The sequence below is a fragment of the Dermacentor albipictus genome, chromosome 7 (assembly GCF_038994185.2).
Source record: "Dermacentor albipictus isolate Rhodes 1998 colony chromosome 7, USDA_Dalb.pri_finalv2, whole genome shotgun sequence".
NCBI classification, from domain to species: domain Eukaryota; kingdom Metazoa; phylum Arthropoda; class Arachnida; order Ixodida; family Ixodidae; genus Dermacentor; species Dermacentor albipictus.
Window position 1 is genome coordinate 122983117 of NC_091827.1, and position 27452 is coordinate 123010568.

At 48.5% G+C, this 27452-nt stretch overlaps 1 protein-coding gene across 14 annotated transcripts in view; it reads left to right on the plus strand.

The window, feature by feature from the left end:
* Positions 1-27452, plus strand: part of LOC139048142 (uncharacterized) — a 401037-nt gene that overhangs the window by 188203 nt on the left and 185382 nt on the right. For 12 of the 14 annotated variants that reach the window (XR_011507573.1, XR_011507572.1, XR_011507571.1 and 9 more), the window contains 2 exons: positions 9464-9724; positions 24778-24838. Coding sequence is in view for 9 of the 14 variants with exons in the window: in XM_070522653.1 (XP_070378754.1) it covers positions 9464-9724; positions 24778-24838 (322 nt within the window). In the remaining 5 variants the exon portion in view is untranslated. The remainder of the gene's footprint in view (positions 1-9463; positions 9725-24777; positions 24839-27452) is intronic. The other 2 variants (XM_070522654.1, XM_070522656.1) reach the window with 2 other exon arrangements.

Sequence of the window (27452 nt, forward strand, 5' to 3'; positions counted from 1 at the left end):
AAATAGAAGAATGCAAGCCACTCATAAGAAAATGTCGACAGAACGAACCATACAACTGTCCTTTTAGTGCTGCCGAGTTGAGCGCTGCCTTGAGCGCATGCAAGCGTTCTGCACCGGGATCTGATAGAATCATGTATGAAATGCTCAAAAACTTACACAATGACACGCAAGTTACATTACTCGCACTTTTCAACACCATCTGGGATGCAGGGTACCTTCCAACCACATGGAAGGAAGCCATTGTGGCCCCTGTTTTGAAACAAGGCAAAGACCCTTCCTCAGTGGCAAGTTACCGCCCGATAGCCCTCACAAGTTGCATTTGTAAGGTGTTTGAAAAAATGATAAATTGGCGACTCATTCATTTCCTTGAACAGAGCAAAATGCTTGATCCTTATCAGTGCGCCTTCCTAAAAGGGCGCTCCACAACTGACTATCTTGTACGTGTAGCAGCAAATATCCGGGACGCATTTCAACAGGAACAGTTTTTGTTATCCATATTCCTCGCTATGGAGAAGGCGTACGATACAACATGGCGTTACGGAATCTTAAGAGACTTGTCAGAAATGGGCATCCATGGGAATATGCTAAACCTAATAGAAAGCCATCTGTCCAATCGTACCTCCTGGGTAAAAGTCGGCAATGTACTTTCACGTCCTTTTACGCAAGAAACTGGTGTTCCCCATGGAGGCGTGCTCAGCTGCACGCTCTTCATCGCGAAGATAAACACGCTTCACGCTTCATTACCACCGGCCATCTTTTATTCTTTCTACGTGGACGACATACAAATAGCTTTCAAATCCTGTAACCTGGCAGTGTGCGAGAGACATGTACAGCATGGCCTGAACAAAGTATCAATGTGGGCAGACAAGAATGGATTTAAGATTAATCCTAACAAAAGCTCTTGTGTTCTTTTTATAAGAAAGAGAGGACTTATCCCAGGTCCTTGCATAGAACTGCGTGGACAACTGATACCTGTAAACAAAGAACACAAATTTCTAGGTGTTATACTTGACTACAGACTCACTTTCGTCCCCCACATTAAACATCTCAAAGAAACCTGTCTAAAAAACAATGAACACATTGAAAATTCTATCCCCAACTACATGGGGTAGTGACAGGAAGTGTTTAATGAATCTCTATAAAAGCCTCATTCGATCACGACTAGATTATGGTGCCGTGATTTATCACTCTGCCGCCCCGAGCACACTAAAGATGCTAGATCCGGTCCACCATCTAGGAATCCGACTGGCCACTGGCGCTTTCAGAACGAGTCCCATACAAAGTTTATATGTAGAATCAAATGAGTGGTCACTTCGTCTGCAGTAAGCATACATCAGCCAAACATATTTTCTGAAAGTCCACTCTAATCCTCAACATCCGTGTTTTAATACCGTTAACGAGATTACACATGCTACACTCTTTCGTAATTGTGCCTCCGTAAGACAGCCTTTCTCGCTGCGTGTGAGGGAGCTTAGTCATGAAATGCGCGTTCCACTCCTCAAGCTTCGCCCAATGCATCCAGCCAAGCTGCTACCTCCTTGGGAGTGGCAGCTGATACAATGCGATATATCTTTCATTCAAGTTACAAAACACGCTTCAGAGATTGAAATCCAAATGCATTTCCGGGAACTCCAGCACAAACACTCCTGCACGGAGTTATACACAGACGCATCAAAGTCACACGATGGGGTGTCCTATGCAGCCGTCGGTCCATCCTTCTCGTAATCCGACGTACTGCAACCGGAAACTAGTATTTTTACGGCTGAGGCCTACGCACCGCTGTCGGCCGTAAACCATACAAATAAATAAAAATTCCAGAAATCAGTTATATATACGGACTCCCTCAGTGTTGTGAAGGCCTTGATGTCTTTCTGTAACCACAAAAATTCAGTAAATAATGAACTCTACTCCGTACTGTGTAAAGCATATATATCTCACCAACACGTGATTATATGCTGGGTGCCTGGACATAGCGGCATCGAGGGAAACGTTCTAGCGGACCAGATGGCCACATCAATTTCATTGCATGCAGTTAACCCTACTTCTTCGGTCCCTGTCACAGACCTGAAGCCTTTCCTGAGAAGGAAACTGCGAAACCACTGGCAACGTATGTGGGATGCAGAAGTAAATAACAAACTGCACGTGATAAAGCCACAGTTGGTTCTTGGCCCTCCATAACGAAATCATGGCGAACAGATGTCCTATTCTGTCGCCTCAGAATAGGACACACATTTGGCACGCATAACTTTTTACTCACTGAAAATGATCCTCCAACCTGCGGTAGATGCGGGAACAGGCTAACCGTCCTCCACGTCCTCCTGGAATGTCGGGCAGCCGAATCTGAGAGAAGGAAACATTTTTCCCTAGCATACCGGCAGCACATCCCCCTACATGCCGTAATGCTACTCGGCCCAGAACCTTTATTTGACACCAACGCAGTCCTAAGTTTTCTGAAAGATGTTGTCTTGCATGTCGTTAGCCCCACATGTTCGTAGCGGATCCTCTCTTCAGAGGATGCCGCTGTGTTAGCTCTTTCGTGGCAGCAGTAGTGCTGCCACGACAGCAGGCAGCAGTTCTCCAAGTAATTTTACCAACTCATATATTTTCTATTTTGCATCATTCTTCTAGGATGGATTTTAATGTTTATAGTATTCGTCATTAGTCATCGCCATAATTTTATAGCACGTAGATTTGACGCACTTTACAGCGACTATTTTTAGGCCCCCTTACAGCCAAGTAACATCTTCACGGAACTCATCATTCCACCGCGAAAGCACTAACACTGTCTTGGCGCTCTTTGGCCATATCTGGCCTTTGCGCCACTAAACCACCCACATTCATTCATGCGTTGTATGCTAATAATTCTACTAAGCAGTTGTGTTCAGAAATTGTATTATTGTGTAATTTTTATATATCATATATCTTATCTTCTCAAATGGCCTTTCCTCACGACAATATTTGTTGGTTGCATCTATGAGTACTAAAACTTTCAGAACGCGTTACATGGCTTCTACCATTGATCTGTATTTATGCAACGAAATACGTACTGAACGCCCATATTTTCCTAACGTGTTTCACTAAATCCACTTGTCGTATGGCTCGTCCGAGAGACGCCATTCCTCTTGGTGGTCCGTGTGGACCCGGGCTGCGCAATTTAACTCTCTCCTTCGAAGTGGTCTAGTAACTACTCATAAGGTCATCACTACAGGAAACAATTCTCCGAGGCCACACGAAGTTTCCTCAAGCGCAGCAGTCAGTTTGAGATTAGGGACTTGCCCTCGCTGTTATTTTGTGGCCCAGTTTAGGCGACTACAGCAAAGCGTAGGACGAGCCCACACCTGCTGTATAGGCCCATAACCGGAAATGAGGCACGCATATGGGTTCCGCGAAGAGGGGACGCGGGCAACACTCACGCGTGAAGAGAAAGCGGATTAGTGACTGCACCGTAGAAAAGGCACTAGCACTGCGCCCCCGCTCGGCACAAAAGGGTAGATGGCCCGAGCTGAAGGGGACGTTCGGGGAGACGAGCGTGAAGATGAAAGAAGGGGGGTGCTTGAGGTCACCGCCACCACTAATGCCATGCACTCCCCAAATGTCCCGTCGACCGTCTCGGTCACGGAATTTGGGCGACGCGACGTGGCCCAGCTGGTTTGATGTTTGGCATCCGCGTGCCCCTGCTAAGGATTCCCGTGAAAATGGCGGTAGCTTTATCACTTAGCCGGCTACGGCCGAGGAATGCTTTTATGTGCATTCGCCATCGGGTCCCAATTATGGTGTTTGTGAACTAGGGTGGTTGCTTGGGCTAGTTGGTAATTCATGATCAAAAATAATGTACAGCGCAAAGGACAAGGACAGTGCTGTGTATGTCGTCTTTCACTGTCCTTGTCCTTTGCGCTGTACATTATTTTTGATCATGGTGTTTGTATTTCAAGCGAACCGGCACACAGCTGCACGGGAGACAGATTTCTCAGTACTGGCAGGGTAGCCCGCTGTCCGGCGGATATGCAGTTAATAACCCGCGATTTCACGGAACATTCTCGGCAGCTTGCATGGCGGCCGTTTGCAGGTGAAAAGAGGGAAGACATCAGGGGCCGAGACTCGCAGCAGAACGTAGGGGAGAGGGAGGTGGCACGTGTCTTTCAGAAATCCTATCCGCTGGAGTGTTATAAAGAGCGCCACTGTTTCCACCAATGTCGTGTGCGGCACGAAAGTGGTTGTGCTGTTGGTTACAATGATGTGAACTCGCATGTGTGATTGGCTGGTTTGCGAATCCTTTGTACAACTGAGGGCTTAAAAAGTCATGTGTGGTTGTGTGGAGGAGAGCGGAGCTTCGGGCTTGGACCCGGACAGACGCTTCGGCGTTTGAATAAAACGTCACTTCGTCGGACAACAGCTCTTCCTTCGCGCTGCCACCGTGCACTCGAATCATCGAGGGGCACCGACTTCGGACCTTCAACAATTTCCCTCCTTGACTACCGTTGAAGCTACGAGAGGACAAAGGGAAGGAAATTAACTGCAGCTGTTATTAAAGTTAATAGGTATGAGGACTTCTGGGGCACCATGCCGCAGCAGGATGTTCTCGACGAAGAATTTCGCCACTTCGGCTGCGCTGCCTTTCGCTAGACCGTTCGTTTCAGCGAAGCGAGTGAGGTAATCCTTGGCCACGACGATCCAATCATTTCCGGATGTTGACGTCGGAAAGGGTCCCAACAATTGAATCAATTCCGTTATGCTGAAACGGTCGACAAGGATGTTAGATCGGCTGTAGTAATCCCGCTGCCCTTGTCGGTGGTGTCTTGCGTCGCTGACAGTCTCGGCGTACCTTGACCTAAAGGGCGACGTCGGAGGTCAGGCGCGGCCAGTAATACTTTTCCTGCATCTTCGATAGCGCCCGGGTGAATCCAAGGTGCCAAGCGGTCGGATCCTCATATAGGGCGTACAGTAATTCTGGACGCCATGCTGAGGGACCAACCAGAATCTAGTTGGTGCGGACTGGTGAGAACTTCTTTACCAGTAGATAGTTTTGGAGCGAGAATGAAGACAATCCTCGCGTAAATGCCCTAGGGACAACGTCGGTTAGCTCCAGATCTGCTCGTTGCTGTTCAGCTAAGTCTTCCGCGCTTACTATTCCATAGAAGGCGTCGCCACCCTCATTATCTTGCCGCATCGAATCAATGGGGGCGCGTGCTAGACAATTGGCACCTGAGTGTTTTCGTCCGGAATTGTAAGGTACAATGATGTCATATTCTTGCAATCTAAAGCTCCACCGCGCCAGCCATCCTGAAGGGTCCTTTAAATTTCCTAGGCAACACAGAGCGTGATGGTCGCTGACGACTTTGAATGACCTGCCATATAGGTAAGGGTGAAATTTCGTTGAAGCCACATTGATGATGGGGCATTCCTTTTCACTTGTAGAATAATTGCCTTCAGCTTTTGACAGCGCCCGTCTAGCGCAACCTTTCACCCGGTCAAGTTCGTCTTTCTTCTGGACTAGGATGGCAGCGAGGCCTAGGCTACTGGCGTCAGTGTGGATTTGGTATCGGCGTCCTCGTCGAAGTGCGCAAATACAGTCGGCGATTGCATGCGTCGTTTGAGTTCTTGAAAGGCGTCGGCCTGCGGCGTTTCCCACTTGAACTCGACATCACATTTAGTTAGATGTGTCTGCGGCTCAGCAATGTGTGAAAAGTCTGACAAAGCGCCTGTAGTAGGCACACATGCCAAGGAATGAAATCGAGGATTCGACGGGAGCCCGTCTGGTCGGAATGAAGCATGAAGCAATCAAACGACGGACACCGACCAAAACTAAAATGAGTAAATCTAAAAGACGTTTCGGCTTCCCTACGGAAGCCTTGTTCACAATGGGTTAGGGAAGCCCATTGTGAACAAGACTTCCGTAGAGAAGCCGAAACGTCTTTTAGATTTAATCATTTTTAGTACTTCTTTTGGTCGGTGTCCGTCGTTTTATTGCTCCATGCCAAGGAATCTACGCACTACCTTCTTGTCGATGGGCTGCTGGAACTTTGCGATGGCTGCTGTCTTCTGCTGGTTGGGGCGGACTCCAGACTTTTTGATGACGTGGCCTAGGAACATAAGCTCATCGTAAGCGAAGCGGCACTTTTCTGGCTTCAGAGTAAGTCCTGATAATTTGATGACCTCTAGTAATGTCGCAAGCCGCATAAGGGGGTCGTCGAAATTCCCGGCGAAGACGACGACGTGACCGAAGTAGTCAAGACAGGTCTGCCACATCAACCTTGCTAACACCGTGTCCATCACGCTCTGGAACGTTGCAAACACCGAGCACCGACCAAATAGCATGACCTTGAACTCGTAATGGCCGTCCAGCATGATGAAGGCGATCTTTTCGTGATCTCTCTCGTCGAATTCGCTTTCCCCGTTGCCAGACTTGAGATCCATCGAGGACAAGTATTTAGCGTTGCAGAGACGATCTAATTCGTCATCGATCCGTGGGAGGAGGTATGCGTCCTTCTTCGTGATCTTGTAGAGTCGACAATAATCGACGCAGAAATGTATACAGTTCCGTCCTTTTTTTTCACCAAGACTACAGGGGACGCCCACGGGCTTTTCAATGACTGGGTGATGTCGTCGCAGAGTATTTGGTCGACTTGTTGCCTTATAGCTTCACGTTCTCGCGTCGAAACTCGGGAAGGACTCCGGCGGAGTGGTCAAAGAAGAAGACATTTTATTAAAGAATGGTCCGGCAGTTTTTGTTGTGGTGACGTACGGGTGTAGGCTCAAAGTCCTTAGACTCGGGCGGCATCTTCGGCTTGCCGGACGGCCCAGAGCTGGTCTGCCTACTGTGAACTTTTGAGAGCCACCTCCCAGCGGCGGCGACGCCGATGGCGGCGACGGGAAGAAGCCAGCTCGAGGCTTCCTATACTCTGTCAACGGCTGCGATTATGTACGCGTCATGAACGGACTTGAGTTATTACAGAATGCTTCGCGACTGCTGTTTGTCGAATCCTCGATGACGTCGAAAATCAGTCTTTGTATCATCGGATAAGACTTCTGAGCTGTCGGTGCTCACTCAAGGGGGGACTCGAATTTATGTTGAAGTCTGGTTCAGGAACATTGGTCGTTGTGGTAGATGCGGCAGAATCTGAGAAGACAAGCGCATTTTTGGTTTCTTCAATTAATTTCGATGTACGCGACCGTCTGGCTCTTTCTGACGTGCTTGAACTGATTGCTGAAGTTGGTGAGCATCACTTTTGCTTTCCCTCCGTGCTGTCGAGTGATCCCTCTTGCAACGCTAATTTCAAGATTGAGCAGTTAAGATTGATCACGCTCGATGACGCCTTCTACGTCTGCGTATGTTTCGGTGCCGACGGAAATAACAATGGCGGAGCGAGGTGTAATCCTCCCTTTATCTAGCACATTCAAGGTCTGGTGACTATGAGAGCTCTCCGGCGGTACGGCTTGATCTTCCGATAGCGTTCTCGAGTTCGACTTCACGTCGATGATTGCGCCGTGTTGGTTCGGGAAGTTCATGCCGAGAATGACATCTCGTGAATAATTTTAGGATAACGAATATTATAGGGTAGGTTCGGTAATGAATGGTAATTCTCGCCATTGCAGATTCCAGTTGGCCTTATTAGGTGTCCTCCAACTGTGCGGATGTGAGTGTCATTCCATGCAGTCTTAACTTTCTTCAACTGGGCGGCAAGGGGTCCACTTATCACGGAGTAGTCGACTCCTGTGTCCACTAAGGCGGTGACTGCGTAGCCATCTTGGAGGAAGGAAAGCGTAGGAGGGGCCCAGGCCAGCACAGACGTGTTGGAGAAAATGTGGCTGAAGTGACGAGCTGTTTTTCGTAAACCAACACTGGAAATGGTACTCCAAACGTAAACGTTGCCATAGCGTACCGCTGCCATAGCGTTGCCATAGAAGCTCTCGCTGCTGTTCTAGGCCTCTGAAAAGTGAGGTAAGTGTTTTGGCTCATTTCTTTCTCGCAGCACATTCTGTTCATGAGACAAGCTCACTTCGGAGCGTGGTATGTAAGCTTGAAAGATGTTTTGGTTCTGTAACTGCGCGTGTCAGTCAGCAACTGACACACTCAAGTAATAACGGCACGGGTCTTCATCATCTTCTTAAGCGTGCCACGGAAAAGCACAGAAATGCTTCTGCTTCACTAAAACTGGTATAAAAGTTTACCAGGCATTCTTGTGACGTGCGTCAACAGCACGCACTTCCGGCAGCTCGTAGAAATGCAAGTTCAAAGCTCGCGCCTGACTGCTCCAGGGAGCTGATTGGAGGCGCAAATGCAGATGGCATATCAAGATGGCTGCTTTTCCGGCTTCGAAAACGCGACGTCAAGGCCACGCCTATTTTGTTTCTTTCGTCCATTGTGGCAATCGAGAAGCCCGTCGATGTCGGTGCTTCTTTGTCTTTGGTTGCAGTTATGTCTAGGCGTCGGATCACGGCTGCATCGTGTTTACGTGCGACTGGAACGTGGCGTTGTTTTAAGACGCATTTCTCAGTGCGGGGGTATAGAGTCGTTCAACAAGATCACCTAAACCATAACGCTCTTAGCATCCTTGTGCACTGTACTTGAACGTAGGAGCTTCAGTCGCACGTTTGTCTCCATCTGCAGTACTGCCATATTCGCCAAGATCGTCTGCTCGCATACCGGCCGGTAGTTGAGGCGTTCGACTACGATGGCGAGTGATCATCCCCGCGTGTGCTAGCGAAGACACTGGCAATGCATGTTTTCAGGCAATCCTTAGCTGCTGCAATCGCCAAACGTAGCAGTGTTTTCTGATGTTTAGGAAGGAAGCGGAATACACTGCTCTCGAAAGTATTTGAATGTGCAAATCAGAGAAAAACACTGCATACACAGGCGGGATGACTGGTGCGAGATTGAATCCAGATAAAATCACAGAATAAAATGACACCCATGAAAGCCTACCCCTTGGTTCTGTACGTAGTGTTCATCGCTGGTTTTCACCTGCCATTTGCTTATTACGCGCCGCAAGATACGTCTCGCTCGGTTTCATAAAATAAACTACCACCTAAATCACACCATGAGCGCAATGAGCTCCCACATAGTATTTCGAGCATCACGGATAAGTTCCCTTGTCAACAAACTATAGTTACGTCGTTGCGTCTAAATAAGCTTAAGTGAGCACATGTAACGAGGTAATGTAATAGGCATTGCATCTCGTTTTCTTCCTGCTTTACACTTGTCATATTGTTGCTATCATTATTGCCTTACACTTGTAACACTATTGTGTTTATTATTCTTGTGCGGTATTAATATCGTTAATATTGTAGCGCCGTACTTCTGTTATTGTGCTTATTTTCTCGCATCTTTCACTACGATTGGAAACAGATGTTTTCTACAATATTTATGTGTATTTGTATCGAATTGCTGATACTCCCGCCCCCTGTGTAATGCCGAACGGTGGTAAGGGCGAAAGAAATGAAAGTCGCGTACCAATTTGCCCAGCTCTCGACCTTGTTATTGCTCTCGTGATTGTGTCCCCGACTGTGATCCCAGAGGGCGTGTTGCGTCGACCGTGGTGGACGACCATTCGGAGGCCACGAATGAGCTCGTCACGCTGACCGACGAGGCAGCCATGTACCGGTCGCCGCCTCCACGGCGGGTGAGGCCATCGTTGCTGCCACGAGGGAGCCTCAACGTGGCCCTGCTGGGAAGCAAGTTCGACCAGGTGTCGCTCTCGTCGAGCATTGACCCCATGGACTTCCCGTGAGTTATGCATATATACGCGCCCCACAAGACCTATCCACACGAAATGTGTGCCTTCCCAAAGTGTTTTGTGAGGAGACTAAATTCTAAAATGAAAAAGAGATGTTGCGCCACACTCTCGCCTTTAACTTTCCAGCAGCGGGCTGCAAAGCGAAAAAAAAAATTAATTCATCACAAGTGCGTGACACTCTTCATGAGCGCCTTGTCACGCTCCTCGGATGTGCGATTGGGTCTGTTGGCTGGCTCGTGTCCTCACTCGGTTGCAGCTGCAGCAGCTAGCTGCTGTTGCATTCCAACGTGGTTGTGGCTGGCTTTTGTCGACGGCTTGCTGGCAGGCTGCGTTTTTTTCATGGCGTCGTGTTTCACGCTTCTTTCACTGCCACAGCCGTATGGACCTGACTTTCAATGTGGCAGCTGTGTAAGGCGAATAAGGCTGCTGGAAAAACAAAATCGTTAATTTTGGTTCAAAAAGAAAAGAAAGCGCACTTAGCTGTGTTTTTGACTGAGATATAGGTGACATAATCATTGTTTCGTAATCATTAATCAATACGTTTCAAAACCAATTAGGGTCTGCCAGACACGTTGCGTTCCCTTTTCATTTGATAATGTACACGCCATCAAACACTGGCTTTTGCTGCATAAAAACCGTGCTGGAACTTCCAGTTAACTGCTTCGCTGTCTAAGAGTCGCACCAAAGCGGCTGCTAGGTTCAGCATACACAACGGAAAAAAAGAACGTGTGGCTTATGGTATGCGTCTGTGTGGTTGCAGTCGCTCGCAAGCATTGTGACTCAGACCAAGCAGCAATGCAAGAATACCGCTGTCTCCACGTCGCAGCACGCTATTCAAGATGTTTAGGCAAGCTTATGGTGGAACCCCCTCAGACTGGCGCAGAAATGCGGAAGTTGAATTGAGATGAAACAAAAAGAGGCACTTTTTTTTAAAATTGAAGCATTGTCCGTTGTTTGCAAAAGCTCCGCCATACAAATTGTGTTGGAAAAGCAATCGGGTCTGGCGCTTGGCCGATCACGTTATGACAATATTATATTTAGTCAGCACGGCTTGGAGATTCGTGCAAATAGGAGACACTGCTCAAAGTCCGACCATTTATCAAACTGGTCAAGCGCAACGTCTTTAGGGTCAACGTACATGCGATAATTACATATACACTACGCAATAAAATGACTGACACAAACTTTACAGTGGATCTTTGCTGTTGCTCAAGTCTTTGACGCAGGATGACTTTTTAAAAGTTTCTTTAAGCCAGTAATAGACTCCATGGCCGTGCTCGAGATACTTTATTTAAGGTGTATCTCGAGTAACTCGAGATACATCTGAATCGGAGCTTCCAGCATTCTTCATTCAGAATATTCCATCGAATCATACCTACCGTATGGAATCACTGCACGTAGCAAAGCCGGTGGTGAAATGACACAGAGGCTGTTTCTGTTTTTATGATAACCTATGATACACGCGCATGAGGGCGCCATGACTCTTCCTGGTCGTAAGAAGCACATCGGTAGGACAACATCTGGTCTGCATGCAGCATGTCTCGTAATTAGACAAATCGATCAGTCACGATCCAAGAACATCTATTCGAAATGAACACAACGTTCTGGGGTCCTACGGACTCCTCCATCAGGGGTGCCTTCGTGAAGTTGTAGCAGCTTTCTATGTGTGGTGTTTTTTTGTACTTCCGATCACACAGTTTTCTTTTTATATATAATAGCCTCTGGCAGATAGCGCAGTTCGATTCCTTGAGCTGCGATTCTCGAAGCGAACGGACATAACTTTCGCGCTAAATGAAAAGGCATAATCAACTAATGAGATATTTGCAAGCTAAGTTGATGATTTTTACAGCACAAATTGTAATTAACAAATTGTAGCGGATCATTTCACGAGGCGTATCCGCTTGGAACGAATTTTCAAGATGATGCCAGATCCGATATATTCACCTTCAAAGTGTGCGACGAAGTGCATTGGCAGTCCATTTCATTTAGCGCTTCAATGCCGTAAAGAGCTTGGGTTAAAAACGTACGTGGGACAGCAGTGCGTTTCCGACGCAGGTTGCGCGGCGCATTTCTTGAGGCTGGTGCCATCCTGAAGATTTGTTCCACGTCGATGAGCCTTGCAAACTCACCAGTTAAAATTCATAAATAGCAATATGTGCCGTAAAACAATCAGTAAACAATTAACTCGTCATTATCATCAGCCTATTTTATGTCTACTGCAGGACGAAGGCCTCTTCCCGCGATGTCCAATTATCCCTGTCCTCGCCAGCCGATTCCAACTAGCACCCGCAAATTTCCTAATTTCGTCGCACCACCTAGTCTTCTGTCGTCCTCTACTGCGCTTCCTTTCTCGTGGTACCCATTCTGTCACTCCAATGGTCCAACTTTTGTCTACTCTACGCATTACATGACCTGCCCAGCACTATTTTTTCTCTTCATGTCAAATATAATGTCGTCTATATCCCTTTGATCTCTGATCCAAACCACTTTCTTTCTGTCTTTCTACCTAGCATTCTTCGTTCCATCGCTCTTTGCGCAGTCCTTAACTTGTTCTCAAGCTTCTTTGTCAGTCTCCAAGTCTCTGCCCCATATGTCATCACCGATAAAATGCACTGATTGTATACCTTCCTTTTCAATCATAATGGTAAGCTTCCAGTCAGGAGCTCACGATGTCAGCCATATGTGATCCAACCCATTTTTATTCGTCTGTGAATTTCCTTCTCAGGGTTAGGGTTCCCTGTGATTAGTTGACCTAGGTAAACGTGCTCCTTCACAGACTCAAGGACAAGTCAATCAATCAATCAATCAATCAATCAATCAATCAATCAATCAATCTTTATTTAGCATTCATTCATTTACAAAAAATGAACACTAGGACAAGAACTAAAAGCTGCTTTTTTGCAGCTTGACAAGGTTCTTGCCCCTATCCATGAGAACGGGGACAGAATAATGTTTGTACACTTTAGTGTGTGCAATGCACAAATGTATAAGTGAAAAACTTGTGAGGCTAAATGGACAATCAGTGATACAAGATGATACAGTACAAATGACATATATGAATATACACTATATAACAGAAATACATAATTATTTTCATCATCATAGAACGTTTTCTTGACATGCAGAAACATAGATAGCAAATGAAGATGTGCGTAAATTTCTTGCAGGTTACATCCTATATGCGAAAATGCCATCAAAATGAAAAACTACCTAATTTAAAGGAGGCAAGTAGTGACTTCCCCTAGCCAAAGTAACGTTAAAAAATAATTAGTCAGTTTGAATTAGGAAGTCTCGTAATGTTTTCCTAGTAGTGTCAGTTATCTCTACACCGTTTTCATGAAATTTATTTAATAAGGATGGGACGCGACTGGATAGCCGATTTGATCCATAATTAGTACGGGAAAGTGGTAGCTGCCACCTCTTTTTTCCCTAATGTTATACGATATATCTATTGGTTCTATTAGGTTGCACAACCGCAAGAACGCTTCGTTATTATATTTAATGGTCAGTAAGTAGAGCAGTAAGTAATGGTCAGTAAGTAGAGCAACTGTTTACAGGTTATATTTACAACAGTGGTTGCAGCACTGACTGGTTCGATTCACAGCGTGAGGCCAATTCGTTCTTCCTCCTCTCTTCTAGAGTGATGGCAACCACGCGCCTCGTTCTAACGATGAAATACCACACGCGTGTACCCTAATCCCGCGGCGACAGAAGCGACGTTTCAGAGCGTCTATATGTCATCACTGGGAGGGTGATACTGCTTTTCATGTAACGTGCACGATATCACTGCACTGGGAAGCACATGAGCGTCAGGGGCAATCTCGTAGCACGAAGCACTCGGTATGGGCCTGTGTAACGAGACAGCAGTTTTTCTGGCAAGCCGACCTGACGCGACGGTGACCATAGAAGCACCAAAGAACCAGGCGGGATGTCCACGTCTCGGTGTCGCTGGTCGTACATAGCCTTTGACTGTCTTGGGATTTCAGAAGACGGTCATGGGCAATTTCCCTTGTGTGGGCACAGCGGGCGATGGCGTGAAGCGCATATTCACTGGTTGGTGCCGCGTGAAAAGGGAGGGTTGTGTCGAGTGACAGCGCTGGTTCTCGGCCGAACAGAAGGGAAAATGGGGAATAACCGGCTGTGTCGGTGGCGCGAGGAATTATAAGCAAATTTGACAATTGGTAGAGCGAGGTCCCCACTCAGTGTGGTCTGAAAAGATGTTTCGCGAGCATGTCTGTTGAGTTTGATTGAGACGCTCCGTGAGGCCATTTGTTTGCGGATGCTATCACGTGGATAGCTTGTGCCTCGGGGCACAGGACTGCAGTATGTCCGCGATAACGTTTGATAGGAGTGTCCTGCCACCGTCTATGAGAAGTTGTCGCGGAGCTCCATGTAATAAAATCACGTCGCGTAGAAGAAAATCGGCAACATCTGTGGCACAGCTTGCAGGAAGCGCTCGGGTGATGGCGTAGCGCTTGGCGTAATCCGTGGCCACAGCGATCCACCTGTTTCCAGAGTTAGAAGAGGAAAATGGCCAAGTAAGTCCAAACCAACCCACAAGAATGGTTCCGCGGGAGTGTCGAGTGGTTGAAGGTACCCGGCAGGGGGCGCCGTGGTGTCTTGCGTCGCTAGCATTTCTCACACGCAGCTACGTATCTTCGAATCGAGAGAGCAAGCCCTAGCCAAAATAGCGTCGGCGGATCCAGTCGTAGGTACGTGACACAACCAAGTGATCGGCAGTGGGGAGGTCGTGAAGTTCGTGGAGAACAGCTAAGCGAAGGTGCTTAGCAATCACAAGGTGTAATACAGGGCCGTCGGGGTGAACGTTGTGGCGGTAGAATACGCCATCTTGAAGTGTGAATAAGCGAAGGTAACTGTCGGTGAGTGACGCTTCCAGGCGGTCAATGATGATACGCAAGGATGGGTCACGGCGCTGTTCGCCGGCGACGTCGAGCAGTGGAAAGACATAGAGAACACAGGCGTCGGTGTCAGTTTCAGACGTAGAGGTCGCGTCCTCGATTGGGCAGGGAGAGAGGCAATCTGTGTCGTGGTGTTGGCATCCCGACCTGTAAGTCAATGTGTAGTGATATTCTTGTAGTCGGAGGGCCCAACGACCAAGCCGGCCAGTAGGATCCTTGAGCGACGAAAGCCAACAGACCGCATGATGGTCTGTGATTACCGAGAAGGGCTTGACATATAAATGTGGGTGGAACTTTGAAGCAGCCAAGACGAGAGCAAGAATCTCACGCTCGGTAATCCAATAGTTGTAGCGCGCAGCTATCAGGAACTGGCTAGCATAGGCTATAACGCGGTGGCGTCCATGTTGGCGTTGCGTTAAGGTGGCGCCGATTCCATAACCACTGGCATCGGCTGGGACCTCTGTAAGTGCGGACGGGTCAAAGTGGGCCAAGACCGGTGGATTGGTGAGAATCGTGATAAGGCATGAAAATGCGGCAGCCTGAGAGGAACCGCGCGTAAAAGGCACGTCTTTCTTCAGAAGTTCAGTGAGTGGTCGAGCGATTGCTGCGAAATCTTTCACGAACCGTCGGAAATAAGAACAGACCCCCACAAATCTCCGGACGTCTTTACCTGACTTAGGTACAGGAAAAGCAGCTACTGCTCGAACCTTCTCCGTGTCGGCTTTTACTAAGGAAGCTCGACGAGATGGCCTAGCACTGTAATTTGTCGGCGCCCGAAGTGGCACTTCGATAAGTTTAATTGGAGCCCAGCCTTGCGGAAGACGTCAAGAATAGCTCCGGCGCTCAAGGTGCGTCTCAAATGTAGGAGAAAACCCAAGGACGTCGTCCAGATAAAAAAGGCAAGTTGACGATTTGAAACCTTGAAGCAGAGAGTGTATCATCCATTGGACCGTGGTGGGGGTATTGCATAGACTGAACGGCATCACCTTGAATTGATAGGGGTCATCTGGAGTGACGAAAGAGGTCTTTTCTTGGTCTTGGTCGTCGACGGAAATCTGCCGATGACCAGATCGAAGGCCGATGGACGAAAAGTATTTGGCACCGTGAAGGCAATCAAGAGCGTCGTCGATTCGTGTTAAGGGGTGAACGTTCTTTTTAGTAATTCGGTTTAGGTGGCGGTAATCAACGCAGAAACGTCACGTACCATATTTCTTTTTGACGAGCACGACCGGCGACGCCCAAGGACTCGACTAGGGCTCATCAATGCTACTGGCAAGCATCTTGTTTACTTCCTGCTGAATAACTTGCCGCTGTCCCGTGCACACGCGATACGGCCGGCGGTGAATGAGAACAGCATCACCAGTTTTTATTCGATGCTTAACAAGGGACGTCTGACGAAGTGGTCGATTGTCAGTGTCAAATATGTCGCGATAGGAAAGCAAAAGGCGACATAGGGTGGCTGCTTGGTCAGGTGCGAAGTCCGGAGCGACCATGAGACTTAATGGGCCGTTGAGGTTCAAGGCATCCTGCGGGTAATCAGGAGAGCAATCAGGAGGAGACGCGTCCGCTGCAAAAGCAATGACGTTGTCGTCTGTCACTCACCGGAGCGTGGCCACTGCTATGCCTTCAGTTAACATTTGCTTCGTCAAGCCGAAATTGATAACGGGGAGACACATCCGATTAGCGGGAAGGGTTACGACGGAGTGTGGCAGAGAGATGTCGCGTGCCAGGGGGGACATCACGGATAGGCGCGACGATATAGTCGCCATCAGGCATGGTTGCCGTTGAGGCCAATTCGACGAAGGTTACGGCTTTTGGAGGTAAGCCAACAAACGCTCTAGTGCAGAGGGTGTTCGGTTGTTTGGGGCGAACGTCTGAAAGAAGAGGAAGCTCGAGGCACGGCGTACCGGTGGCACATTCGATAACGGCAGAATTCATCGTCAGAAAGTCGAGCCCGAAGATTATGTCATGAGGGCAACTGGTCAGCACGGTGAACATGACTTGAACTTGGCGGCCAGCAATTCCTATGCGAGCAGTGCACATACCCCTGACGACAACAGTGGTGCCATCGGCGATGCATACGGCTCGAGTGATTGCTGGCGTAAGAACTTTTTGAGGCGATGACATAGGTTATAGCTCATTATGGATACTCGGGCTCCAGTATCAATGAATGCCATCAACGGAGCACCATCTACGTCTACTTCAATTAGGTTCGTGCTGGTGAGGAGAGTCAACAGAGGATTTGGACAAGACGAACATGACGCAGCACTACCTCCAAGAGCTGCATGGCCTAGTTTTCCGTCCGTCGGTTTGGCGAGGAAAAGCAGTCAGTGGGGTGACGGGGAGCGACGGCGTTGGAGCGAAGGCGATCGCAGGGAGGAGCGGCTGTCGGGGGCATCAGAAGTAGGGTACAGACGGCGAAGTGAATAATGGCGAGCGTTGGTGTATGGCAGACGAGCAGGGAATGAGCTCCAGTACGGCGGCATCCAGGTGCTGCAGCATTGGTGGGATACATGACCAACGCGGTGGCAGCAGAAGCATATCGGTTTGTCGTCTGGGGTTCGCCATTAAGCAGGATTGCGTGGTAGCGAAATACTGATCACAACAGGTTGTGGGCATAGGAACGGGTGCCGAATCAGGTCGCGAGACAGAGCAGGTGGTAGGGATGCCAATATTTGCAATTTCTTGCCGCACAACTGCTTGAATAACGGAAACAGTGGGGGCCACTTGGTCAAAGGTACCATCAGGGGGTCGTGGATGAAAGGGGGCCGGACTCGTCGCTTCAATCTCACTGCGAACGATACGTGTGACGTTCTCATTAAATGGTCGTGTGGCGGTAACAGCGCAGCAAGAGGACGTGGCAGGGGTGCTTGCGAGCCGGGAAAACTGTGGGAAGACGCGCGGCTTTTGGGTACTTCGAAGCGGCGGCATTCTTTGACGATGGCGTCGATGGTAGAAACATCGTTATAGACAAGCAAATTGGAGGCGTCGACCGCGATGCCTTTTAGAGTGTTGGCCCACCTTGTCAACCTCGCTCATGTGCTCGTCCAATTTCCGGCAAAGCGCGAGCACTTCCTCTATGTAGGAGATATACCATTCGGTCGGCTACTGGACACAGGTGGCACTCTTTTCGCGCAGCCTGTAGGCGACCTGACGAGTTGCCAAATAGGTCGCGACGCCGCTCTTTCAAAATGTTGCAGCTGGAGAGCTCAATCTCATGGGTGCGAAACCAGACATGCGCTGTCCCGTCTAGATAAAAGATCACCTTGGCAAGCATGATGGTAGGGCCCCAGTCGCTTTGGTGGCCGGGGCTAACACGCTCATACATGCTTAGCCAGTCGTCGACGGCAGTGTCATTTTGGGCGGAGACTTTCCCATGACCACGGAGACCAGGAACCGTAACGTACGTTGTGGTTGGCGCCGCAGCTGTAGCTGGCAACGTGGTGGTTCCATGGGAAGCCATGGCTGAGAAAATGATGGTGCGGCCGCTTCGGAGTTACGTGGCGAGGAGGGGGAATGTGCCACCTCCACCACTATTTATTTATTTATTTATTTACAATACCCCTAAAGGCCCTCGAAGGAGGGTATTACATAGGGGGGGGGGGGGCTACAAGAAAAGCAAGTGTACATTCAGGTACAGCATACAAAAAAAGAAAAACATTTACAAGACATATGTTTTTTGTTTCAACGAGTCAGTGTAGTCAGTGTAGCCACAGCGCCGACCATACACTGGCGCAGCCCGGGGCCCGTCAGCGAGCCCATATCCGGAAAACTAAAAGCAGCAACCGATGGAGGTGTGGTTGCTCTTCATCGAACTGACGATCGAAGATCCTCCGCCGCCGATGAAGACGCCGAAGAAACTACCTTGACGACATAACGACACCCCGCCGTCCCGACGAAGTCTGGAAGCAAAGAATGCGACGATGAAAGACGACCTGACGATGTCAGATATCAGCCACAGGTCAACGCGACGCAGTCGTGATCCGATGCCAAGACCGAACTGTAATGCAAGACAAAGAACCACCGACCTCGACGCTCTTCTCGACGGCCACGCAGTCACCGCCTTAGTCGACAGGGGGGCAAATTACTCCGTCATGAGTGGACACTTCGCCGCCAAGTTGAAGAAATTAAGACTACGTGGGAAGGTCCTTAAATTCGGACCACTGGAGGACACCTCATAATGCCGACTCGAATGTGCACGGCAAGAATTACCATTCACGACCGTACTTACCCTGTCACCTTTGTTATCCTCCAACAGTCTTCACGAGACGTCATTCTCGGCATGGACTTCCTCAACAAACACGGCGCAGTCATCGACGTGAAGTCGAAGTCAATAACGCTGACGGAAGATCATGCGATACCGCCGGAGAGCCCTCGTAGTCACCACGCCTTGAGTGTACTCGAAGATCAAGTGAGCATTCCGCCTCGCTCCAGCATTGTTATTTCGGTCGGCACCGAAACACCCGCTGACGTAGAAGGCGTCATCGAAGGCGACCAACGTCTACTGCTAGACCGTGAAATTTGCGTCGCAAGAGGGATCGCTTGACTGCACGGAGGAAACACGAAAGTGTTGCCGACAAACTTCAGCCAGGAGTTCAAGGACATCAACAAGGGCACGACGATCGCATACATGGAGGAAATTCTGGAAAACAGCAATGCGTTTATCTTTCGGATTCCGCCGCATCTACCCCGACGGCCGTAGTTCCCGAGCCAGACGTCGACATAAATCCAAGTCTCCCCACGATTAAGCAACAACAGCTCAGAAGTCTACTTCGACGATACAAAGAGTGCTTTTCGACGTCATCAAGGATTCGTCGAACCCCAGTCGCAAAGCATCGCATTATAACCGAAGAGTGCACTCGACCTATCCGCCAGAGCCCATACCGAGTTTCGACGCGAGAACATGAAGCTATAAGGCACCAAGTCGACGAAATGCTGCGCGACGACATCATACAGCCGTCCACAAGCCCGTGAGCATGTCCTGTAGTCTTGGTGAAAAAAAAAGGACGGAACCCTACGCTTCTGCGTCGATTATCGTCGTCTGAACAAAATCACGAAGAAGGACGTATGCCCCCTCCCACGGATAGACGACGCATTGGATCGGCACTGCAACACTAAATACTTCTCGTCAATGGACCTCAACTCTGGCTATTGGCAAATAGAAGTCGATGAAAGAGATCGCGAAAAGACGGCCTTCATCACCCCAGACGGCCTCTACGAGTTCAAGGTTATGCCATTCGGACTGTGCTCGGCGCCTGCAACGTTCCAGCGCGTGATGGACACGGTTTTAGCAGGATTGAAGTGGCAGACCTGTCTCGCTTACTTGGATGACGTCGTCGTCTTCGCCGGAAATTTCTATGATCACCTGAGGCGGTTCGCGACAGTACTAGAGGCCATCAAGTCATCAGGTCTCACTCTGAAGCCGGAAAAGTGCCACTTCGCTTACGATGAGCTTCTGTTTCTAGGCCACAAAATCAGCAAATCTGGTGTCCGCCCAGACCCGCAAAAGACAGCTGCCATCGCACAGTTCCCGCAATCCATCGACAAGAAGGCAGTGCGTAGATTCCTTGGCATGTGTGCCAACTGCAGGAGCTTTGTCAAGGACTTTTCACGCATCGCTAAGCCGTTGACACGTCTAACTAAATGTGATGTTGAGTTGATGTGATGTTGATGTTGAAGCACTAAATGTGATGTTGATGTTGAAGAACTCAAACGACACATGCAGTCGCCGCCGGTACTTGCGCACTTCGACGAGTACGCCGATACAGAAATCCATACTGACGCCAGTAGGCTAGGCCTCGGTGCCGTTCTGTTCCAGAGGAGAAACGGAGTCGAACAGGTGATAGCTTATGCTAGCCGGTCGCTGTCAAAAGCGGAAGGCAACTATTCTGCGACCGAAAAGGAATGCCTCGCCATCGTTTGGGCTACAGCTAAATTTCGCCCTTCTCTATATGGCAGGCCATTCAAATTCGTCAGCGACCACCACGTGTTGTGTTGGCTAGCGAATATAAAGGATCCTTCAGGACGACTAGCGCGGTGGAGCCTCAGACTACAAGAATACGACGTTACTGTAACCTACAAGTCCGGACGAAAACACTCCGATGCCGATTGCCTATTACGCGCCCGCATTGACACGCCGCCGCAAGATGACGAGAATGACGACGCCTTCCTTGGAATGATAAGCGCGGAAGACTTCGCTGAACAGCAGCGTGCAGACCCAGAGTTGAAAAACCTCATCGAGTATTTGGAAGGGCACACCGACGTTGTCCCTAGGGCATTTAAGCGAGGATTATCTTTGTTCTCGCTTCAAAACAACCTACTCGTAAAGAAGAACTTCTCACCAGTCCGCGCCAACTACCTTCTTGTTGTCCCATCAGGACAGCGTCCAGAAGTATTGCACGCCCTACACGATGATCAAACCGCTGGGCACCTTGGATTCTCCCGGACGCTGTCGAGGATACAGGAAAGGTATTATTGGCCGCGCCTAACAGCCAATGTCGCCCATTATGTCAAGACATGCCGAGACTGTCAGCGAAGCAAGACACCACCGACAAGGCCAGTGGGACTACTGCAGCCGATCAGCAGATCGGGATGGACTTGTTGGGACCGTTTCCGACATCAACTTCCGGAAATAAGTGGATCGTCGTGGCGTTGGACTATCTCACCCGCTTCGCTGAAACTAAAGCTCTACCGAAAGGCAGCGCAGCCGAAGTGGCGAAATGTTTCGTCGAGAACATCCTGCTGCGACATGGTGCTCCAGAAGTCCTCATCACCGAGAGAGGAACGGCTTTTACAGCAGAGCTCATGCAAGCCATTCTGCAATACAGCCAGAGAAGTCACAGGAGGACAACTGCCTACCATCCGCAGACGAATGGTCTCGCGGAGCGCGTGAACAAGACTCTCGCCGACATGCTTGCAATGTACGTCGACGTCGAGCACAAGACGTGGGATGCGGTCCTGCCGTATGTGACATTCGCTTACAACACGGCGGTGCAAGAAACAACACAGATCACGCCATTCAAGCTGGTTTACGGCAGGAACCCGATGACGACGCTCGACGCCATGCTGCCGCGCGTCACTGACGAGGAAAATCTTGACGTCCTTACCTATCTCCAGCGCGCCGAAGAAGCCCGACAGCTCGCCCGCCTGCGGATCAAGAACCAGCAGAAGGCCGACAGCCGACACTACAACCTCCGACGACGCTTCGTCGAGTACCAGCCCGGCGAACGGGTTTGGGTATGGAGCCCAATACGCCGACGAGGACTCAGTGAGAAACCACTCCGACGCTATTTCGAACCCTACAAGGTTATCCGACGTATTAGCGCTCTGAACTATGAGGTCGTGCCAGACGGCATTTTGCATTCACAGCGGCGCCGCGCACGATCTGAAGTGGTCCACGTGGTGCGCCTTAAACCCTTTTATGGACGCTGACGAACTTCCTTACTTGGTTGTTTTCGTTGCTACGAGTGCTTTTCTTTATTTCGTTTGTTTGCAGCATCGGGTCGATGCTCTTTAAGAGGGGGGTAATGACTCGTGTACTTATCTTCATCGGGCGACCACTTTTCGCCGCCTAACTAATGTTATCGCACAGCGCGGGACGCGCCTGCATGTATCCGAAGTTTCTGGAAAGTTATCGATGCTTCTATTCGCTGTCTGTTGTCGCCGAACCTTATGTTATCTGATTTCATTGCCTGACGTGAATGTTGTTGAACTTTGTGGAAGGAACGCGGGTCGCAACGATTAGTCTGGAACATTTGTCGCTTGTATAAAAGCCGACGCGCTTGACCCGGGATCAGATTTTCGACGATCGCCGACCGTGTTCGCCGCTAGCGTTGTGCTATAAGTGTAGCCTGTTTTTGTGGGCAGAGGTTCGCCCAATAAAAGTTAGTTTTGCCTTTCACAGTATTGCTACTGTGTTCTTCAACGTCACCACCACGTGACAATATTTACAACAACGGTTGCACCGCTGACCGGCTATATTCACAGTGCGAGCCCAGTTCGTTCTTCCTTCTCTTTTCTCAAGTGATGGCGCCCCCCGCTTCGTTCAAACGATCAAAGCCCACACGCGTGCAGCAATATTTCCGCAAATTCTATCTCATCTCTTCAGTTAGACACTTTCGTTCTTTGTCATTTCTTTATTAGGTCCCTTGTTACTTGGGAGAGCTTGTCTACTGGTTGCCTTGGTGCCTTACCTCCCACCTAAATTGCTCCTCTGAAGCCAGCCTGGTTACGGTTTCAGTCATTGCATCTATGTCATCTTCATGTGTCTGTTCTAAGGCTGCATAGTTTTTTGCAAATGCCAACCTGAATTTGTCTGCTTTTTCCCTTACTGCGTCTAGGTTGGCCTGTTTTTTCTTGTCCAATTTTACTCTTTCTCTCTTCAAATTCAGGTAGATCCTAGCCCTCTCTAACCTATGATCACTGCACATTAACCTACCTAACACTTCTGTATCCTGCACTATGCTGGCATCGGCCGAAATTAGGAAATCAATTTCATTTCTTGTTTCACCTTTAGGCCTTTTCCAGGTCCACTTTTTTTCTAACGCTTCCTGAATAAGGTGTCCATTATTCGCAGCTTATTTCTCTCCGCGAATTCTACCAACATCTCGAGTGTTCTTAGAATCCACGCCTGATTCCAATTCCTTGTTCACCAGCCTGATTTTTCCCACTTCTGCATTGAAGTCGCCGGTGACTACAGTTTATTTAGTTTGAACTTTTCCCATCGCTAATTCAACGTCTTCATAAAACTTCTATTTCTTCATCATCGTGACTGGGGGTTGGGGCGTAGGTTTCTACTACCTTTATTCCATACCTCCTATTCAGCTTTATCATAACTACTGCTGCTCTCTCATTAATGCTGTACAATTCGTCAATGTTGCCCGCTATCTCCTTAAGGATTAGGAATCCTACTCTGAACTGCTTCTTATCTGGTAATCCTCTATAGCCGCGGAGGTGGCCATTTGTCAGCACTTTAAAAATCTCACTCGTTCTTCTAACCTCACTAAGGCCATTGATACCCCAAACAGTGCCTGATGGTTGCTCAAAGAGTACTGCTAGGGTAGCTTCACTGGAGAGGGTTCGGTGTTAAACATTGCAACGTTTCCATTCGCGGCCTGTCTGGGTTCAGATTCTTAGCACCTTTTCTGCGTTACAGGTTTGACCGCCGCCTTGGTCATGTACTCTGCAGCTGCTGGGGACTGAGGTCCATTGGGTAATTGAATAAGTCATTTGGGAGAGAGTGCCGGAACACTGCACAAGGGAGGTCAATTCTTGTTCTGGTAAGGGGGTGTCTTGTTGAAGCTTAGTGGGTCGCCCTAATTTGGTTGCACGTGGATCAGCATAGCCCCACTTGCTGTCGGCGTTTTTGTCGGTGTGACACGCCACTCCAAGCCTGGAGATAATAATGAACTAGTTAGATGGTATTACTTGGTCGATTACCAATTCTGATTTTTGGTGGATGTAACCTCTGCCGGTTGGAGCAGTGCAGTTCAAGGATTAAAATTGTGCTATCTGCCACACGCAAATTAAAACATTCTATACGTGGTCTCAAAAAAAAGCACTCAATATACGCCACTTGCGGCCCCGGCGTTGGTTCCCTGAGGAGGTGGCCTTACGTATCCTGTATTTTCGTTTGAGGAAACGTTTTTCAACGAGCGGTTCGTTAGGGCAAGGAACCGCTCGTTCAACAACCATAGTGCGGAGACAAACGTTGCGTACTCTGTTAATCTGTCAAAATTCGCTGAAAAAGCATTATGTTGTGAGGTCGCGCCAAGTGTGTTCCGCCAGTTCATTCAACCTCTTCGGCGACGTGCTGCGTTTTTGCCAGAATAAGTAGTGTGTTCATTCATAAACTCCTTAAAGAGTTCATTCTATTTTCTTAAGTACCTTCGAGAGGTTACACAAGGGGTAGGTTTGTACAAAAAGGCGTAATGGTCAATTTTTCAATGTGAAAGATAGGCTGTTTCACCTGGCGTAAAACTGGATGGCCAGTTCCGTTCCTTATTGCCTGCTCTGAGAAAACACGAGATTTCTCTGCCTTAGTACGCTGCCGTTGGGAACAGAGGTGCGTTCGCGCTCAGTGCTGGTCGAGTGCACCCTCGAAGTGCCCTGATCTCCTCTTGCAGCAGGGACACACCCCGGGCACCCGCCTTCGCGGCCTGGACACCAGAGAAGCCGTCGTTCGAGGTGCGTCTGCTTCCGCCGCATGTCTTTGTTGCCTCTTGTTTAATCTTATGGTGCTCTGTACTGCAGTGAATGATATACATATAAACTTAATATTTTAGACTTTGCATATGTTATGCTTCAGAACGTAAAAGATAATTGATTCTCCAGTCTTCTGCTTGCCAAATGCACGGTCTGATTACCAAGAATGCCGTGGCGGTTGGGAGGGGCGGAGGGACTCCGGAATAAAATTGACCGGCTCGGGTTCTTTAACGCGTGCTTTCACCTTCAAATCCTTCCCCGTAGTAGTAGTAAGTGATTTTTCGAATGAGAAAAGAAGAGATAAGTGCAGTACCGTAACTGTCTCTCGCTTGGGAGGTCACCTCAACATTACTGCACGGGGAAGGGTAAAGGGAATAAAAGAGTGTCGAGAAATAAAGATGGAAGAAGACGAGCGTAAGTCCGCGAAGGGGACAAAAAGAAAGGAAGAAGCGAAAAACGGGGCCTATGGCCGCGTGTATATGTTTGAGGCCTCAAAAAACTCTACGGGAGCCGGCAAGGCTCTTTTGAGCAAGCCAGCCGCGCTACGTCAATGTCAGAAGAAGCAGTGTGTTTATTATTAGCAATTTATTCATTCATTCATTTCTGCCATTTCCTTAAGAACCCTGAGAGGTTCATAGGGCGTGGATTTCTACAGAAAAAGATGCAATTCTAACAGCCCCAGACGACGACGAATTTTCTTCAACTGCGACGTTTTCTTTCTGAAAAACCCGTACGGGTTTCCTTCGTAGCTTCGTTCTACAACTCAAGTGGATGACAATTTTCCTCTTTTCACGGCCTTGCCTCTATCTTGCGGTCTTCCGCAGAATTGATTTGACATGTCGGCATCAAAATACACGAGTGTTTTTGCATCCGGCTCCCATCGGAATGCGACTGCCGCGCATGGCATTCGAAACCGCGACATAAGCAGCTCAATGCGACAGCCACTGGGCAACCGTGACTACTGATATGCAGGAGGGACTAGTTCGACGAAGTAAACTTTACATCAAAATATCAAACGGAGAAAATACATTGATAACTTAATATGCACAATGATTCTATTCGCACATTTATTTTTCTTGTGCATGTGGGAACTAACTTTTCCACCTCTCGAGCAATAAAATCAGCAAAGCAATCTCCATCGGAAGGAGAGAAATTTCATGAACCAACCAGCCCAAATGTGTACTCTTCTGCATTTTCCACCTCGCTGTGTATATCAATTTGATATCACCAACAGCACTGGTCCTGTGCTCTTCCTTGTCTGTGTTTTTTGGCACAGTTTAAAATGAATGAACCATCCCAACCAGCTCCCACCCAAACCCTTCTATACCTTCACTACTGATGACTTTCTGCCCTACGCGTAAACACTACGTATTGTCCGTCGTTTACTTCTCTGTGATACGTATACTTCTATATAAACACGCTGTGATAGTGTGCGGGCTCAGGAATGTTACAAATGAATTGCCTTTTTCGCTTCTTAATTTTTTTTTGCAAATTTAAGGAGGGAACTTAAGTTGTAATTTAGTTGCATTAACCGGACATTTAGGCATGCTTCGTGAGATCGGAACTCAACATTGTCATCAGCCTATTATTTTTTTCCAAAGCCAGGACCTAGGTCTCCTTTCAGCTGCCTCCAGTCACCCATATCGTGCGTGAAGTGTGTTCGTACGTAAGCATGCGTTTTATAAGTTCCTACGTCTTGTACGTAATCAAATGTGTTAATCTCATTCCAAAGCACCTTAATATTGCCCACGCTCGCGCGCCCGTTTCTTACTTTAACACCCACGTGGTCGACCTCAGAAGTTCCGCCACCGCCTACCACGCTGTCTCGATTAATCAAGAGACGCCACGTCCAAAACGCACAGCGTTCGTTTAGAAAGTGAAGAAAAAATGGCTGCGTGTCCTCGAGCGAGAGGAGCTCGTGAGGAGCGAAACGATCATGATGATGAATTGTCTGCTAGACGGATGAACGACCAAGTTCCAACATGTTCCCGCACCCAGAAGATGGCGTTATTAAATGTTCAATGGGTAAAGCAGCTGAAATAGGCGCTGTAACTTCTGATCTGCCCTGCAAACGGAGATAACAGGAGCGAAATTTTCCAACACGTCCGTTATGTAGTTTTTATTCTTGCCATCCCTCAAACATTCCGAGGACATTGTTTGTCCTACATGAAAATTCAATTTCTTTCCTTCAGCAAGTCGGTCCATTTCGCTTTGTTAACGGTAGTTTCTCAATTCACCTAGGTAATCTTTCTGCCGGCGATCCCAAAAGGTTTTCAGCTGGTCTTAGCGTTTTTGCAAGAGCCTGATAAGCTGGACTTCACTGTTAGCATCGACCAATATTACGTAAGGTGGTAGATTTGTTGGGCAATGCTTGCTCGACGTGCACCAGGTAGCATTCAGCCTATTGAAGTTCTTCAGTAGAAAGCTCCTGCGATGACTTCTGCTCCTTCTTCAGCTTCTTCGTGTATTCACACCCAAGCTGTGACTCTTGGCAGTTTAATGCAAGAACTGAACCGCTCTGCTTCAGTTATTCCCTCCAAGGGTGGCTTCGTGCTGACAGCGTGGATACATGTCTTGTTTATACGTTCTGGTATTT